We start from the raw sequence: 13212 nt of genomic DNA, 5'->3' as shown, positions 1-13212 counted from the left end.
GAGAGGGGTCGGGGAGGGTAAGCAGCTCTTGTGGGGGTGAGCGCTGAGGGCTGAGCCCTCAGTCTGGCTGGCCCCTCCAGAGGACAGCTGCTCGACGAACCCCTGCCGGAGACACGGAGTTTGGGTCTGTCTCCCCATAAGCTGGGAGAGCACTGCCCCGACCCCCTCCTGGGGAACGTGGTCCTAGGGTGCCACGGGGTGTCCCAAATATATTGACTTTGGCACCCATTCCCGAGCCCTCAGCAACTGTCGGCTGCCGAATGTGAGGCCAGGAGACCCCAGGGACGCCCCCCAAAGGGAGAGGTACCTAAGCTGACCACCTGGCGTCTGGAATGCCACCATCACTCTGTTGGGCAGCCTGTCTCTGAGCCCCGGCCTCATGACATCTGCTGCTGCACACGGGGTGTAGACACCCCCACCTTATCCCTCAGGCTGGTGCAGAGTCCCGGGGGTGGGGGCGGCACGAGTGGGAGATGCACCCAGACCCCCAGCCCTCACCGTCTTCCGTCTTTTCCAGGATGTTCAGGATGTCGGCCAACTCCAGGGTCAGCTCGTCTGGCTGCTGGGCCACATACGGGTGCACACACTGGACCTGAGGGCAGTCTGAGGGGAGGACGGGGAGGTGGCACGTCCTCGTCACCGCGTCACCCGCCCTGCTCAGGACCCAGCAAACCCCGGACACCCCCTGTCGGTAGCAGGGCAGGCCTGCCTGTAACAGAGCACCCGGAAAGGGTCTGTTTGAGGGAGAGGAGAGTTTGGCTGCAGAGAAAACGTGACTAAGACAGCCAGGGGCTCTGGAGAAAAACAGTATATGGGTAAAGGGCTGGACGGGCTGGGAGGGGGTCTGATTTTGGACTTGAGAAGGCACTCCCTGGACCTGACGTGCTGGCCGCAGTTTGGGAGGCCCGGACTCGGCGAGCACAGGCAGGGCTAGGAGCTGCTCTGTGAGGCAGGTGCACTGGCACCCTTTGATATTTTATAAGGTTTTCAGAGAGCGGGCAACCCCAAAAAGAACACTGGCATTTGTCTTCTGGGCCCAGATTCCTTTCGTTTCCTGGCGGTACCTGTCACTTAAGACTCAGGGACTTATCTCTTCACTAAGCACACAAACCTTTGCAAAGCTCAGGCAGCCCGATGGCCACCATGAGGGTACTAAGCTCGCAGCTCACACACAGGCCCTCTGGGCCGGGGAAGCTGAGCTGGCCTCTGGGGGCTGGTAAGCACTGCCCCACCAGGAATGTGGAGAATGCCTGCCCCTCACCTGCCCTCATCCGTCCTCACCTGCCCTTGCCTGCCCCACCCAGCAGGCAGCCTCCTCCCTGAGGGCACTCACCCAGCAGCCGAGAAGTGAAGGAAACAAACTTGGTTCTCCGGTTGGGGGCCAGCGAGGTCATCCAACGCTTCATCTCACTCCTGGGACACAGAGGACGACTGCCGGAAACACAGAGCGACCGCCCTTCCCCCCCAACCACCCCCCCCCCCCAAGGGAGCTTGGTGCCCAAGCATCCCACGAGGCCACAGCAGGACAGCTCGGGGGGGGGGGGTGCAGAATCCGGGCAGAGGCACGGGGGAGTCCTGTAGACTCTCCCCGACACACCTGAATGTCAGCTGGTGAGGGAGAGCCCTCCCGGACACCCCCAAAGGCACCCCGGAAACCGCAAGCTCTCAGACATGTCGTTGTCCCCGTCCGGATGGTGGGAGCTGGACGGAGATGGGGTGGGGATGGCCTGTGAGCTCTGGCGGGGACAAGCGCCGGGATGATGAGATGGCCCCGGGGCTGTCCAGGGATGTGGTGCACTGGTCAGCCTGACCCGAGGCTTCTACGTCTCATCAGAAAAGGCCCTTCCAGGGTCCGGGCCCCAGAGGGCACACACACGCATCCCCGACAGAAGCCCTGCCCTTGGGGCCTGGGCGGCCAGGGGGCCACGAAGCATGTGCTGAACCAGAGCCCTGGTCCGCCAGGGAAGGAGGCGCGGAGGTGCCGCGGGGCCGGGGCCGGGGCCGGGGCCGGCGGTGCTGGGCACTCACTGCGAGGTCGCCTTCAGCATGTAGGTGGCCTCCCGGTCGTCGGCATTCTCCAGCAGCCGCAGGATGAACACGTTGGCCAGCGTCTGGCCCTGGTCCTCCAGCTCCTCCACGCGGAGGAGGCCTCTCGGGGCCGAGTCAAACACTTGGTACTTGTCTCTGGGGACCGAGGGGGGCAGGGTTGAGGGTGCCGGCCCCCAGGAGGCCCCAGGGTCCCAGGGAACCACCCTGCCAGTCCTGCTGGCCCCACCGTTTGGCCACGCCTCACCTCATTCTGGAAGCCCCGGACGTCAACACGGGTCCCTCTCACCCCGAGACTTCCTCCTCCCACCGCCCCGCCGCGGCCCCCAGGCCAGTTAAGCCTCATCCTCGCTGCTCCTGCTCCGCAGAGGCAGCAACCTCACTGCTTACCCAGGAATCTGCCGGCAGATCACCAGCAGGTCGTTGAAGAGGAAGAGGTAAATTTCCCGGAAGAGTTTCTTGGTCCGCAGGGTTCGGGATGTCTTGGGGCCCGCCATCTGCCGCAGCTCGCCCTGCTTCAGCAGCCAGCGGGAGTGGGAGATGATGGGCACCGACTGGGTGGGTGGGGGGTAGCGTCAGAACAGCTGTGCCCCCCCCACCCCGCCCTGTACTCCCCAGGGGCCCCCTGGGCCTCGCTGGAGTCCTAACCCGAGGAACAGCTTGGGGGCGCTGCACTGGGGGGTTGACGGGAAGGAGCAGTCCTGGGCAAATGTAGGAAGGGCAGCGTGTGTGTGTGTGTGTGTGTGTGTGTGTGCGCACGTGCACAAGGGTGCACGCTCCCATGGACACGTATGTGGCTGTGTATGTGTATCTGTGCCTGTGTGTAGCTGTGCATTTGTCTGTTGTGCATGTGTCTGTGTGTGCTTGTGTGTATATGTGCTTGTGTCTATGGGGACTTGTGTCTGTACCTGTGTGTGTGTACATGTGGGCACCTGTGTGAGGGTCGTCGTTCCCTACCAGGCTCAGCCCGTGTGATGCGGAATCGGAAGGGGAGCCAAGGTCACAGGGGAGAGGAGAACTGGGTCCCGTGGGGCAAGGAGGCCAGGTCTGCAGGTCCCCACTGCATGGCTCGGGGACGGGTTCCGGCGGTGGTCGGCCTAGCAGGTGGAGATACGGCAGGAGCCCAGAAGGCCACGTCTGCGTCCTCACCTGGGGCTCACCTCCTAAACATGGCATGACCTCAGGGACCCTCAGTGTGTGCTCATGTGACCACGTCACCAGAAACCCAGGCCCCTGGGACCCTTAGGGCACACTAATGGCTGAAGCTTTACGTAAAGTTGGGGGAGGTTGGTAACTGCTGTCAGATTTTCAGTTTCCCCCGATTTAAGAATCCTTGGAATGGTCCCTGTCACGTGCTTCATGTCAACTACCTGCTCCAGGTCACACGGACAAGAAATAAGAGCAGGTGGCTCCAGGGTCCTTGCACGCCATCTCTCAGAAGGTAAGCGCAGGCCACTGTGATGGCCTGGTCACAGGGGGCTCTTAGGGCCAGCTAGGGGTGTCAAGAGACCTCAATGAAGGTGACACCGAACTGAGACCCAAGGGTGGCCAATCACTGAGTTCGACCAGGCCAGCCCGGCCCGGCTGGGTGGGGACACACGGACGGGCACAGGTTCACCTTGATCTTAAACTCCATCTTCTTCTGAATGCTGATCATCTGCTCCGTGCGGCTCATTTTCCTGACACCCTCGTTGCATGCTTTTACCACCTGGCAGAAGAAGGGGGACACGTGAGGCCACCTGCAGCCAGCTGCTCCCCCGCCACTGCCTTTGGCCCGCTCAGGCCCCCGAGGGTGAGCAGACGCTGCCTGCAGCGGAGACTGGCTGGCCAGCACGTCCTGCAACAAAGGCCAGCGGGAAAGCCCGTCAGGCTGTGGCTGTGGCTGCGGCTCTCGGTTCTGGGGGAGAAAGTTAGCGTCTTGGCCCTGCTAGAAAGGACACTCCAGAGCACACATCAAATGATGCCTGACCTGTCATGTCACCTAAGAAAACAAAACAGCAAGGTGCCCATTCTCATCTGCCAGACTGGAAAAGTTAGACTGGTCACCTCCGGGTTCGCCGGGGTGTGGGGAGACGGGATCTGTCACACACTGTGGGACGGGGCGGGGGGAGGGGGTGCAGATTCCCCCCACCTTCCTGGGAGGCCACCCAGATACCAAGAAGCCTAACAAAACCACACTTCCTGGGATTTCCAGGGACTCAGTCTGCAGAAACAGTATTCCACGATGGATCGCCGGTGTTTAGAATGGAGCCTGGCATCCAGCACGCTCCCAGTATGTGCCCACAACGTTCCCTGCGCTGTTGTTTCAAACGAGAAAAACTGTCGTCAACCTAAATGTCCACTGACTGGGACTGATTAACATTTATATGCACCTCACCCTGTACCACGAAATCGTTAAAAATGGCAATAACTTTACATGCGCTAAAACGGAGAGCAAAGGAAGCCAGCTTCGAAACCACAATCCCTGTTTTGCAAAAACTAGTTGTGTGTTTGCAAGGGCAAGAGCCCACATGTCAGCTGGGACATGTGGGACACCTGGTGACCTTACCACCTCCTGTGTGCTCATGAGCACTTGCTGAATTGTTTTTTTGTATCGAACATCATTTTTATACATTAGAAACAAAACCCACCTTTATAAAGAAAAGGTAAACCACAAGAAGCAAGTACGGCTTTTGTTAGAAGGGAAAGGAGATGGTGGCAGAGACCTTTAGAAACAGAGAGCGCTGTCCTGGCTCCCGGCACGCGGGACCCCTCCCAGGCTGAGGAGGTCACTGGACTCACCTTAGGTGGCCCAGTGGGTGCCAGGACGAACCCCCGACCCGATCAGGTGCGGGAGTTCCAGGGGAGGGCAGAGGGCCCTGAAAGATGCTGCCCGGGGCACTGACCCTCCCTGACCAGCCTGCCAGGTGGCCAACCGGTAAGGGACAAAAGGAGCGGCCGGGAGAGGACCACTGTGAAATGGAGCCCTCGGGGCCCCAAGTGGCTTAGAACTGCCATCAGATGCCCACGGAGGCCAGTCCTTTTACTTGTCCCAGAGCTGCTGCCTCTGGGACAAGAAATGGAAAGGACCACACGCTAGGCTCTTGTCCACTACAGCCGCTGGCACGACAGAGTGGCCCCCGTGCCGCTTCCAAGAGCTGGCCTGCAGCTCCAGCAACACCAGGAGCCGAGCACACGAGCCAGCGCCGGGAGAGGGAAGGGAGGACCCGCGTGACCCGAGCGCTGGAGAACGGACATCGTGTGTCACTCCTCCGGCACAGCCCCGACTCTGCTGGCCACCCCAGGAGGAGCTGCTTCTCCGAGGATGAGGAATGGACGTGCTCTCCTCCCTCTCGGGCAGGAACAGCCCAGGACTCGGCAGGGCCAGTGAGTGGTCTCGCAGACAAAGGAGGGAGGGGAGCAGCGTGGGGAGAGGGAGAGGCGGGGGGGAGAAGGCACAGGGCAGAGCTATGTCGGGGCACAAGAAGAGCCAGACCCAGCCTCCTTGCCTGTCACGGGAGGGAAGACCCCGGAGACAGGCAAGGACAAGCGTGGGGCTTGAACCCGGGACCCCGAGATCAAGAGTCGGGTGGTCTACCCGCCCGAGCCAGCCAGGTGCCCCTCAATGACTTTCTTTCGATACTAAAATGAATTTGCAGTTTCCAAAGACCCACCAACATAGGAGGAAGCGGGGCCAGAAGGTGGGTGTCCAGACAAGGACAACGGTTTGTTGGGAGAGAGAAAGAGAAAGCGGGGCTCACCATCTCCAGTTCTTTGTGGGCGTCCAAGGCAGTGCACTCACGCTCAGATCTCTCTTCCACTCTCTTCAGAATGTTCTGAGCACGGGAAAATCTGCATTAATACGACCACCTGTGGCCTTTCCTCCCCTCCCCGCCCCCACGAGCAGCAACACATCGAAGAGCCCGACTGGCAGGAGAACCTATGACCGGGCCCAGGACCGGGCATCCCGAATCCTGACCACGGCTGGCCCAGGACCGGGCATCCCCACCCACAGCCGGGCCCAGCTCTAAAATGATGACCCCAAGGCAGTCTCCCGAGAGGATTAACTATGGAGGCCAGGCTACATCCCAGGATCCCGTGGGGCTCACCAGGAGACCACAGCAAAGCAGGTGACCCCACGCTGGCAGGCTGGACCCAGCATTGGGGGAAAGGCATGCTCGGGATGGCCCTGTCCCCGCGGGGAGCCCTAGGCTCACGGTGGGCACTGGGGAGGGAGCCCTAGGCTCACGGTGGGCACCGGGGCTTTCCCCACCCTTTCCCCTGCGATCAAGTCGCAAGAACCCCGAGGCTTTGTTAACTGTTCTTATTGATGAAAACGTCTCTTTTCCAACTGTTTGATTTTCTTGAGTTAACGTCTTGCTTACTTTCCCTCTGCCTTGAGCGTGCTTCCTGGGAACGCTTCCCTGACGGCTCCACTGGCCATCCCCTGGCCCCTCTGCTTCCTCGAGACCACAGCAAGATGGGTCTTGATCTTAGTTTTGTTGGTTTTCATCGTACAAAAATTAGTTTTTTTATATATCCACACATGCTCTTTTCCTACAAAATCTCTTTTATTTCCTATAAAATTTCTTAAAAATTTCTCCGTTTTTCTGTTTCAGTTTTTCCAAGTGAAAAAAAAAAATTCACACGTAGCCCCCCCCCCCCCCCACTCACTGGTGTCCTGTGACTTAGGCTCGCACTCCTTCTCTGCCAGAGCTCTCTCCTGCCATCCTGGGGGCGCAGGGGGCGCCTCCTCTGACACCCCATCTCAGTGGTCCTGGGCCTTGAGCCCTGGTCCCCCTCCCCCTGCCGAGGGCTGTGACCTCCCCGCCTTACTACTGCCACCGTGGAGCTAGCCAGCTGCCCCAGGACTTTGGCCTCCTGTCTGCCTGTCTCCGCTAACTGTGGCTCCTGGGTCATCGTCTCAGCCCGCGCCCCTAGAGCCACGGCCGGATCCACACCATCCCCTCCGTGTGACTGGTGGACTCCCAGCAGCCCAGGAGCGTGTGCCAGGCACAGCGCGTCTCTGCCCTGCTGGAGACCCCCTTTCAGGAAGTGTCACCCCCTCCCGGCAGCCCTCCTGGTCTTCCTTCCTCACCACTGTTCCTTCTTGGCCACTGTGTCCCACAGCCGGGCCTCGGGACCCCTTTCTCTCCTTCCTGGCCAGTCTCCTTTCACTAAATGCCACCTCGATGCCCACAGGCCCTGCTCAGACTTCTCCCTAACTCTGAACTTGGAGATTTGACTGCTCAGTCACCACAAGCTCGGCTAGTCCACACTGAGTCCTGCTGTCTTCCCACCGGCTCCCAGTCTCGGGGCAGACTGCGCCATCACGCCCACTGCTCAAACTCACACTCTCTTCCCTCTGACCCGAAGCAGCAAGTAGGCGTCTCAGTTCATCTCAATTCGGGTTTCCCTCCAACATCTCCCCTCTCCCCTCCCCCACCTCTCCCCCAGGCTAAGCTTCTTTCTCCAGTGGCTTCCTAACCCCTTCTCCCGTTTCCCTCCTGCTCTCCTGCCCATCACTCTGCACGGGCAGCCTGTGTGCTCTCGCAGAAGGCAGTTAGATCAGGGGACTCCCCGACATGCTGAAGAACGACCCCAGCGTCTTACCTGGTCCCTTAGGGCCCCAACTGGCCTGTCTCCCCATCTCTGCACTCACTCCCGTCAAGTTCCCTCAGTTAACCCCTGGCCTTCCTGGCTGTGAACTCGGCCGCCCCAGGGCCTTTGTGCAAGCAGTTCCTTGGCACCTGAATGGCTCCTCCCTGTCGGCCAAGTCTCGGCTCAAATGCCACTCGTCTGAGAGTCTTTCTTGACCCCCTGAACTGGCACTGACCAGGCGGTCACCCCCTATCGTGTCACCCTATTTCACCGTCCTTCCAGCCGCGACCACTTCCCAGCTGTGCGGGCTTGTCTGTCTCTCCCCCAGATTGTGGGGACAGGGGAACAGGGGCTGAGTCCCCACTGCTCAGCACACAGTAGGAGCTTCACGAGGATTTGCGGAACAAGTGAACTTCCCAGAAAGCTAGCAGGGACCTGGGATGACCCCAGGAAGCCCTCTGCAGCCGGAGAAGCCTGGGCAAGTCCAGTCCGCGTGCCGGGTCGGGGAGGCCGGTACCTGCACCAACAGCTTGAGGCGCGTGATCCTCTGGAAAGGCAGGATGAGGAAGGAGGACAAGGGCAGCCCCCTGCACTTGGGGTCCAGCTCCAGCTGCGCAATCAGCTCCCGAAAGGCCGCCTTCTCCTGGCTGGGGACACAGACACGAGAGTCGGTCTCCGGCTCGCAGGAGGCGTGAATCAGAAGAGCACGGGGGGCCTCGTGGGAGCCAGACGGCCCACGGGCACAGGATACGTGTTGATGTCTTTCCTTCTTTCCTTTTCGTGGAAAAGAAACTGTTCGTGTACAAGTCAAATAACAACAGGGGCTTCACGTGCCTGGCCCCTGAAAACTTAGCAAAGTGTGCTGTGTGTGGGAAGGCAAGGATTCCTCGTGTGGCCAAGTCTGTGACTCAGACGCACAAGTTGGTGGTTTACCCTGCAGGGAACCGTGGCGAGGTGAACCCACGTAGTGACGGGGACAGCGGCGGGCTGGGGGCGGCTGCCAGAGGAAAGCTGTGCTGTTCCTGCCAGCAGAGATGGCCTGTGTGCAGGTGGCTCAGCGGGGGGGTGGGGGGGTGGGAGGGGCGACAAGGGTTCCGGGGACCTGTAGGGCCGCTCTGCCTCTATCTCAGGTACACGGGGTGCACACCAGCACACCCTCGGCACGGCAACGCCTACGTCCTGTTCCCCTGTATGCTCGTCTCCCCCAGGTTTGTCCTCAAAACGGGCATCCTGATTCCCTCAAGTGCCAATTTTCAACCCCCAAATGTAAGACCTCCAAACCCCCGAATGCTCAAGTTTTAAAACATCCACAGCCACAAGGCTTGACAGCAAGGCCCAGGGCAGCGTAACGTTCGGATGTTACTTCTCAGAGAGACCTTCCGTGCTCCTGAGTCCAGGTAGGGACACATCACTGGTGACGGTCACTGACACGTGGCACAGAAGTGTGGACACTTCAGAAGAGGCTAGTTGACTGAGAAGTTATCTCATCAATGGAAACCCCAGGCGAGTTTACAAGGGCGCAGATCAGGGACACCTGGGGGGCTCAGCCGGTTAAGCATCTGACTTCAGCTCAGGTCACGATCTCACGGTTCATGCGTTCGAGTCCCGCATCGGGTGAGCTCGTGCCCTACTTGTCTCCCATTCTCTCTGCCCCTTGCTAACTTGTGACCTCTCTCTCTCAAAAGAAGAAAAAAAAAATTAAAAAAAAAAAATTGGGCAGATTAGTAATGAACTCACCACCAAAGACTTCCTCCTGCCCCGTCCTTGCCTTTGTCTCTGGTTCAAACCATTTTCTTGACCTCTTGGGCCCCAAGGGGGCCTCTGGGCCTCAGACCCTCTTCTCTAAACCTCACAGAACTCAGCCCAGCCGTTGTGGACACAGGCCCAGCGGGTGCCACGGCTGACTGTCTTGGGGTCGACATTTCTCTAGTGACCCCGAAACCCCCGACACGTGCCAGGCTTGGGCACCATCCCGGGAAAGCAGAGGTCCAAGGACTGAGCGCGGTGGCACCACGGGAGGAGCCACGGCCCCACTGCCGGGCGCACTCACAGCAGCTGCTTGTAGGTCCTCTCCTGGTAGGTCTGGTTGCTGACGTAGGTGATGTAGACTGAGAAGTGGTTGGCCGCGTAATGGTACACGATGTCGCACACGTCCGAGATGACGATGTTCTCCTCCATCCGGCGCTCTAGCTCCAGGAGAAACCTGCAGGGGGGCGGTGGCTGGGGTTAAGGGCGCCTGGATGGCGACACTCAGGACACACCTCCACCACCGGGCCTGGCTCCGACAAACCAACAAACGCGACGGGCCGCGATCCCTGCGCCGACGGCATGTTCGGCCACATCGAGGAATTCTACGTTCAGTGTTTTTAGGTGCGTAACAGCACTAGGGCTATTTTTTAAAGAGACAGCAAGAGACTTTATGTTTTGCATACATATTGATGTGTTCACGGATGAGGTGACCACAGGGATTTGCTTCGGAAGGATCCTGTGGGTGGTGGGGAGGCGTGGGGTGGGGACGCAGGCAAACCTAGATGCTGGGCTAGGGGTGGGCTCGTTATACTGGCGTCTCTACTTCTGCATGATTGGAATTTTCCACGGTAAAACGGAAGTCAGTACGTATGTAAAAAGACACCCCTTTCCCAACGGGGTCAGGGGGCAAAGGCCAAGAAGTCTCTCGGCAACCATGTGCCCAAGCCCACTGGGTGGGGCTGCCCCCGGGAGGTGGGTGTCAGTGCAGAGGGGGGACCCACCCAGGGGCCCACAGGGGGCCAGCAGCGCCCGGGGCGCCCCAGGGGTTGGAGGAGCCCCTCCTGCCACACCTTAGCTTCACGTCTGAACGTGCACGGCTGGATCAGCTCATCCAGAAGCTGAGTTTTGCGCTTTGGGCTGCAGGCTCCGTGGCCTCCAGGGAATATGGTCACTGGATCCTCTACCCCAATGGTACGACTGGCATGCTTTTCTTTTTTGCAAGAACCAATTAGTGGTTGTTTATTCCTCCTCCAGTAAAGTTCCTCCCACCCTTCAAATAGGCAAAACGTAAGCACAGTTCCAAAAATTACTGGAAATGCCACCTAACTGGGGAGAGAAAGCCTAAGTCCAGGGCCAGGCTCTGCGCTGGCCCTCAGAGGGCCCCGGGGCCCCGCGAGCCAGGGTTTCCGGAGTCAGGATGAAGAGCAGCTGACACGGACACCCCGGACCTGGTCAGGACACCCGGCGCAGACCTGCCTGACTGTGGGGGCTCATGGACACTTGTGCTGACGGGAAGGAGCCCGCAGCCCCGTTCGGGGGGACGTGACCTGCCGTGGCACCGTTCAGGTGGCAGAGGGCTGGGTTTACGTATTCATTTATATCTTACTATAGGTCATCCCAAACACACACAAGCTGAGAAGCCAGGGCACCACAGGTTTCAGCTGGGCCCTGGCTGAGGAGAAGGTTCCGGAAGCCAGGCCCCACAAGGACCCGAGCCGGTGGCTCACCGCTCACTGACGGCCATGACGTCCAGGACGTTGGAGAAGAGGATGTGCGCCTCAGACGGGTGCAGGGTCTTCTTCAGACGCTCATTCTCCATGAAGTGAGACACGAGCAGGCTCAGGCTTTTGTAGTACGAGGCCTCGGAAGTGACCAGCTCGAACATGGCCTGCGTCGGGGCAAACACGGAGGAGGAGAGCCGGTGGTCACGTCCCGGGCCTCACCTCGCAGGAGGGCGTCTACTCCGCTCCCAGCGAGACGCAGGCCTGTGTGCACGAGGCCGCGGGGAACAAGGACTTCCGCACGCCGACGGCCAGCGCGCCTCTGCCTAAAAGACAGACACCACGCGCTCCTGGCTCGTGACACTGAAGCCGGAGACCGCCTGACGCCCGAAACACAGAGCACGCGCGAACCCAAGAGGTCAGCCGTGCCCCAAAGCCCCAGCAGCTGTGACGGGTGGCTCGCACAGTCTCCAGGTGCCGAATGGATGTGAAAATCGGTACAGAGGGACGCCCACCTTGACACGCCCCCGAGGACGGCTGGAAGGCCACAACTGCCAACCACAGGTATCAGCAGGGGGTGCAACGTTTACCTGTATCTTTTCACCCTTTAACTTGTCTGAAAACTGAAAAGTGAGCATCTATTATTTCCTTCGTGGCTTAATTTTAAAATGTAATCGATAAAGCAATTTTCATTTTGAAAAAGAGAAAGAAATCCAGAATCTAATGAACTTTTGGGAGGCACCCCTATTCTGTACCGTGACTGTCACCTGATCACCGAGCCCGCGCACACAACAACAGAGTCCAAGGGCCATCCTCCGCGGCGTGGGGCTTCTGTGCGGCGAGGGCGCTCGGATGTCAGCTCACCTTCCTCCCCTGCTCACAAGCAAAGCACCCACCTTCCTGAGACCGCCCTGGGGTCATCCTCCCCTTCCGCGGTTCCCTGACCGAGGACGGGCTCAGGTTCCACAATAGCTGCCCAGAGGGACCGAGTAGTGGGGTCCCCGCTCCTGAACTGTGTTCATATTCTAAGCTCTGGCAACCTATGAATGTGAACTTGTTTGAGAAAAAAATCCTTTGCAGATGCAAGTTAAGGATATTAAGGACACAGAGGTGCCTGGGTGGCTCAGTTGGTTAAGCGTCCGGCTTCGGCTCCCAGTTTATGAGTTCGAGCCCCACGTCGGGCTCTGTGCTGACGGCTCGGAGCCTGGAGCCCGCTTCGGATTCTGTGACTCCCTCTCTCTCTCTCTGCCCCTCCCCCGCTCACACTCTGTGTCTCTCTCTCAAATAAATGTTAAAAAAATTTTTTTTTAAAACAAGGATGTCAAGGATATCACCCTGGGCTGAGAGCCTAAACCCAATGGCGGGTCTCTTTATAAGAGAGATATTTGACACGAGAGGGACAGGGGACACAGAGACAAAGCAGGGACGTGAAGCCAAGGCAGGGATGGGGTGACGCAGCAGCCAGTAGGGGCAGACGGATTCCTGGAGTCCGCAGAGGCAGCGAGGCCCCAGGACACCGTGAGTTCAGGTTTCCGGTCCCCACAGCTGGGTGCGAACAAACCCTGACAAGCCACCTAGTCAGTGCTAATTTCTTGTAACAGCCCAGGAAGCTATCACAGGTGCACAGAGGAGGGACGGGGAGCAGGAGAGGGATGAGCAGGAGAGGTCAGTGCCCCGGGCACCCCACATCTCACCGTAGCCTCCCCTCCGTCCAGAACCCTGGTCCGGGGCCGGAGGCTCTGGCTGTGAAAGCTAGAGCTCCAGGGCTCGGGAAGGACAGGTGGAAGGAGACAGGGAGGGACCAGCGTTGGTTCCAAATCCTCCCGGGTCCCCTGGGAAAGGGCACCCAGAAGCTGCCGTGTCTCCAAAAGGAACCAGCAGACGCAGGGGCGGGGTGATGCCCCCACAGTTACCGCTGGACGGCTGAGGAGCTGAGACTCAACCCCGGGGTCTTCCGAGCGCCGGGCTCCCCCTCTACGCCGCCGCAGGCAGAGCAGGGGGCAAAATAAGCAACGTGTTTGTGATCTGGGGGACACTCAATGGCATAAACCTGCCCAGCGACAGTGAGAAAGCTCACAGCGAAGCCCCTCAGGGGACACCCGCCCATCAGAGCCTG

General features: G+C 59.5%; 1 protein-coding gene across 3 annotated transcripts in view; it reads right to left on the bottom strand.

Annotated features, from left to right (window-relative positions):
- Positions 1–13212, bottom strand: part of NGEF (neuronal guanine nucleotide exchange factor) — a 109817-nt gene that overhangs the window by 962 nt on the left and 95643 nt on the right. For all 3 annotated transcript variants that reach the window (XM_060624176.3, XM_060624177.3, XM_060624178.3), the window contains 9 exons: positions 11103–11263; positions 9677–9829; positions 8144–8273; positions 5787–5861; positions 3665–3754; positions 2437–2600; positions 2029–2184; positions 1334–1413; positions 499–603 (listed from right to left, as the gene is read on the bottom strand). In XM_060624176.3, the coding sequence (XP_060480159.2) occupies positions 499–603; positions 1334–1413; positions 2029–2184; positions 2437–2600; positions 3665–3754; positions 5787–5861; positions 8144–8273; positions 9677–9829; positions 11103–11263 (1114 nt within the window). The remainder of the gene's footprint in view (positions 1–498; positions 604–1333; positions 1414–2028; positions 2185–2436; positions 2601–3664; positions 3755–5786; positions 5862–8143; positions 8274–9676; positions 9830–11102; positions 11264–13212) is intronic.

The sequence above is a fragment of the Panthera onca genome, chromosome C1 (assembly GCF_046562875.1).
Source record: "Panthera onca isolate mPanOnc1 chromosome C1, mPanOnc1 haplotype 2, whole genome shotgun sequence".
In the NCBI taxonomy this organism is placed as follows: domain Eukaryota; kingdom Metazoa; phylum Chordata; class Mammalia; order Carnivora; family Felidae; genus Panthera; species Panthera onca.
The sequence above is the reverse complement of the archived record's forward strand: the minus strand, read 5'-3'. Positions and strand labels throughout refer to the sequence as shown.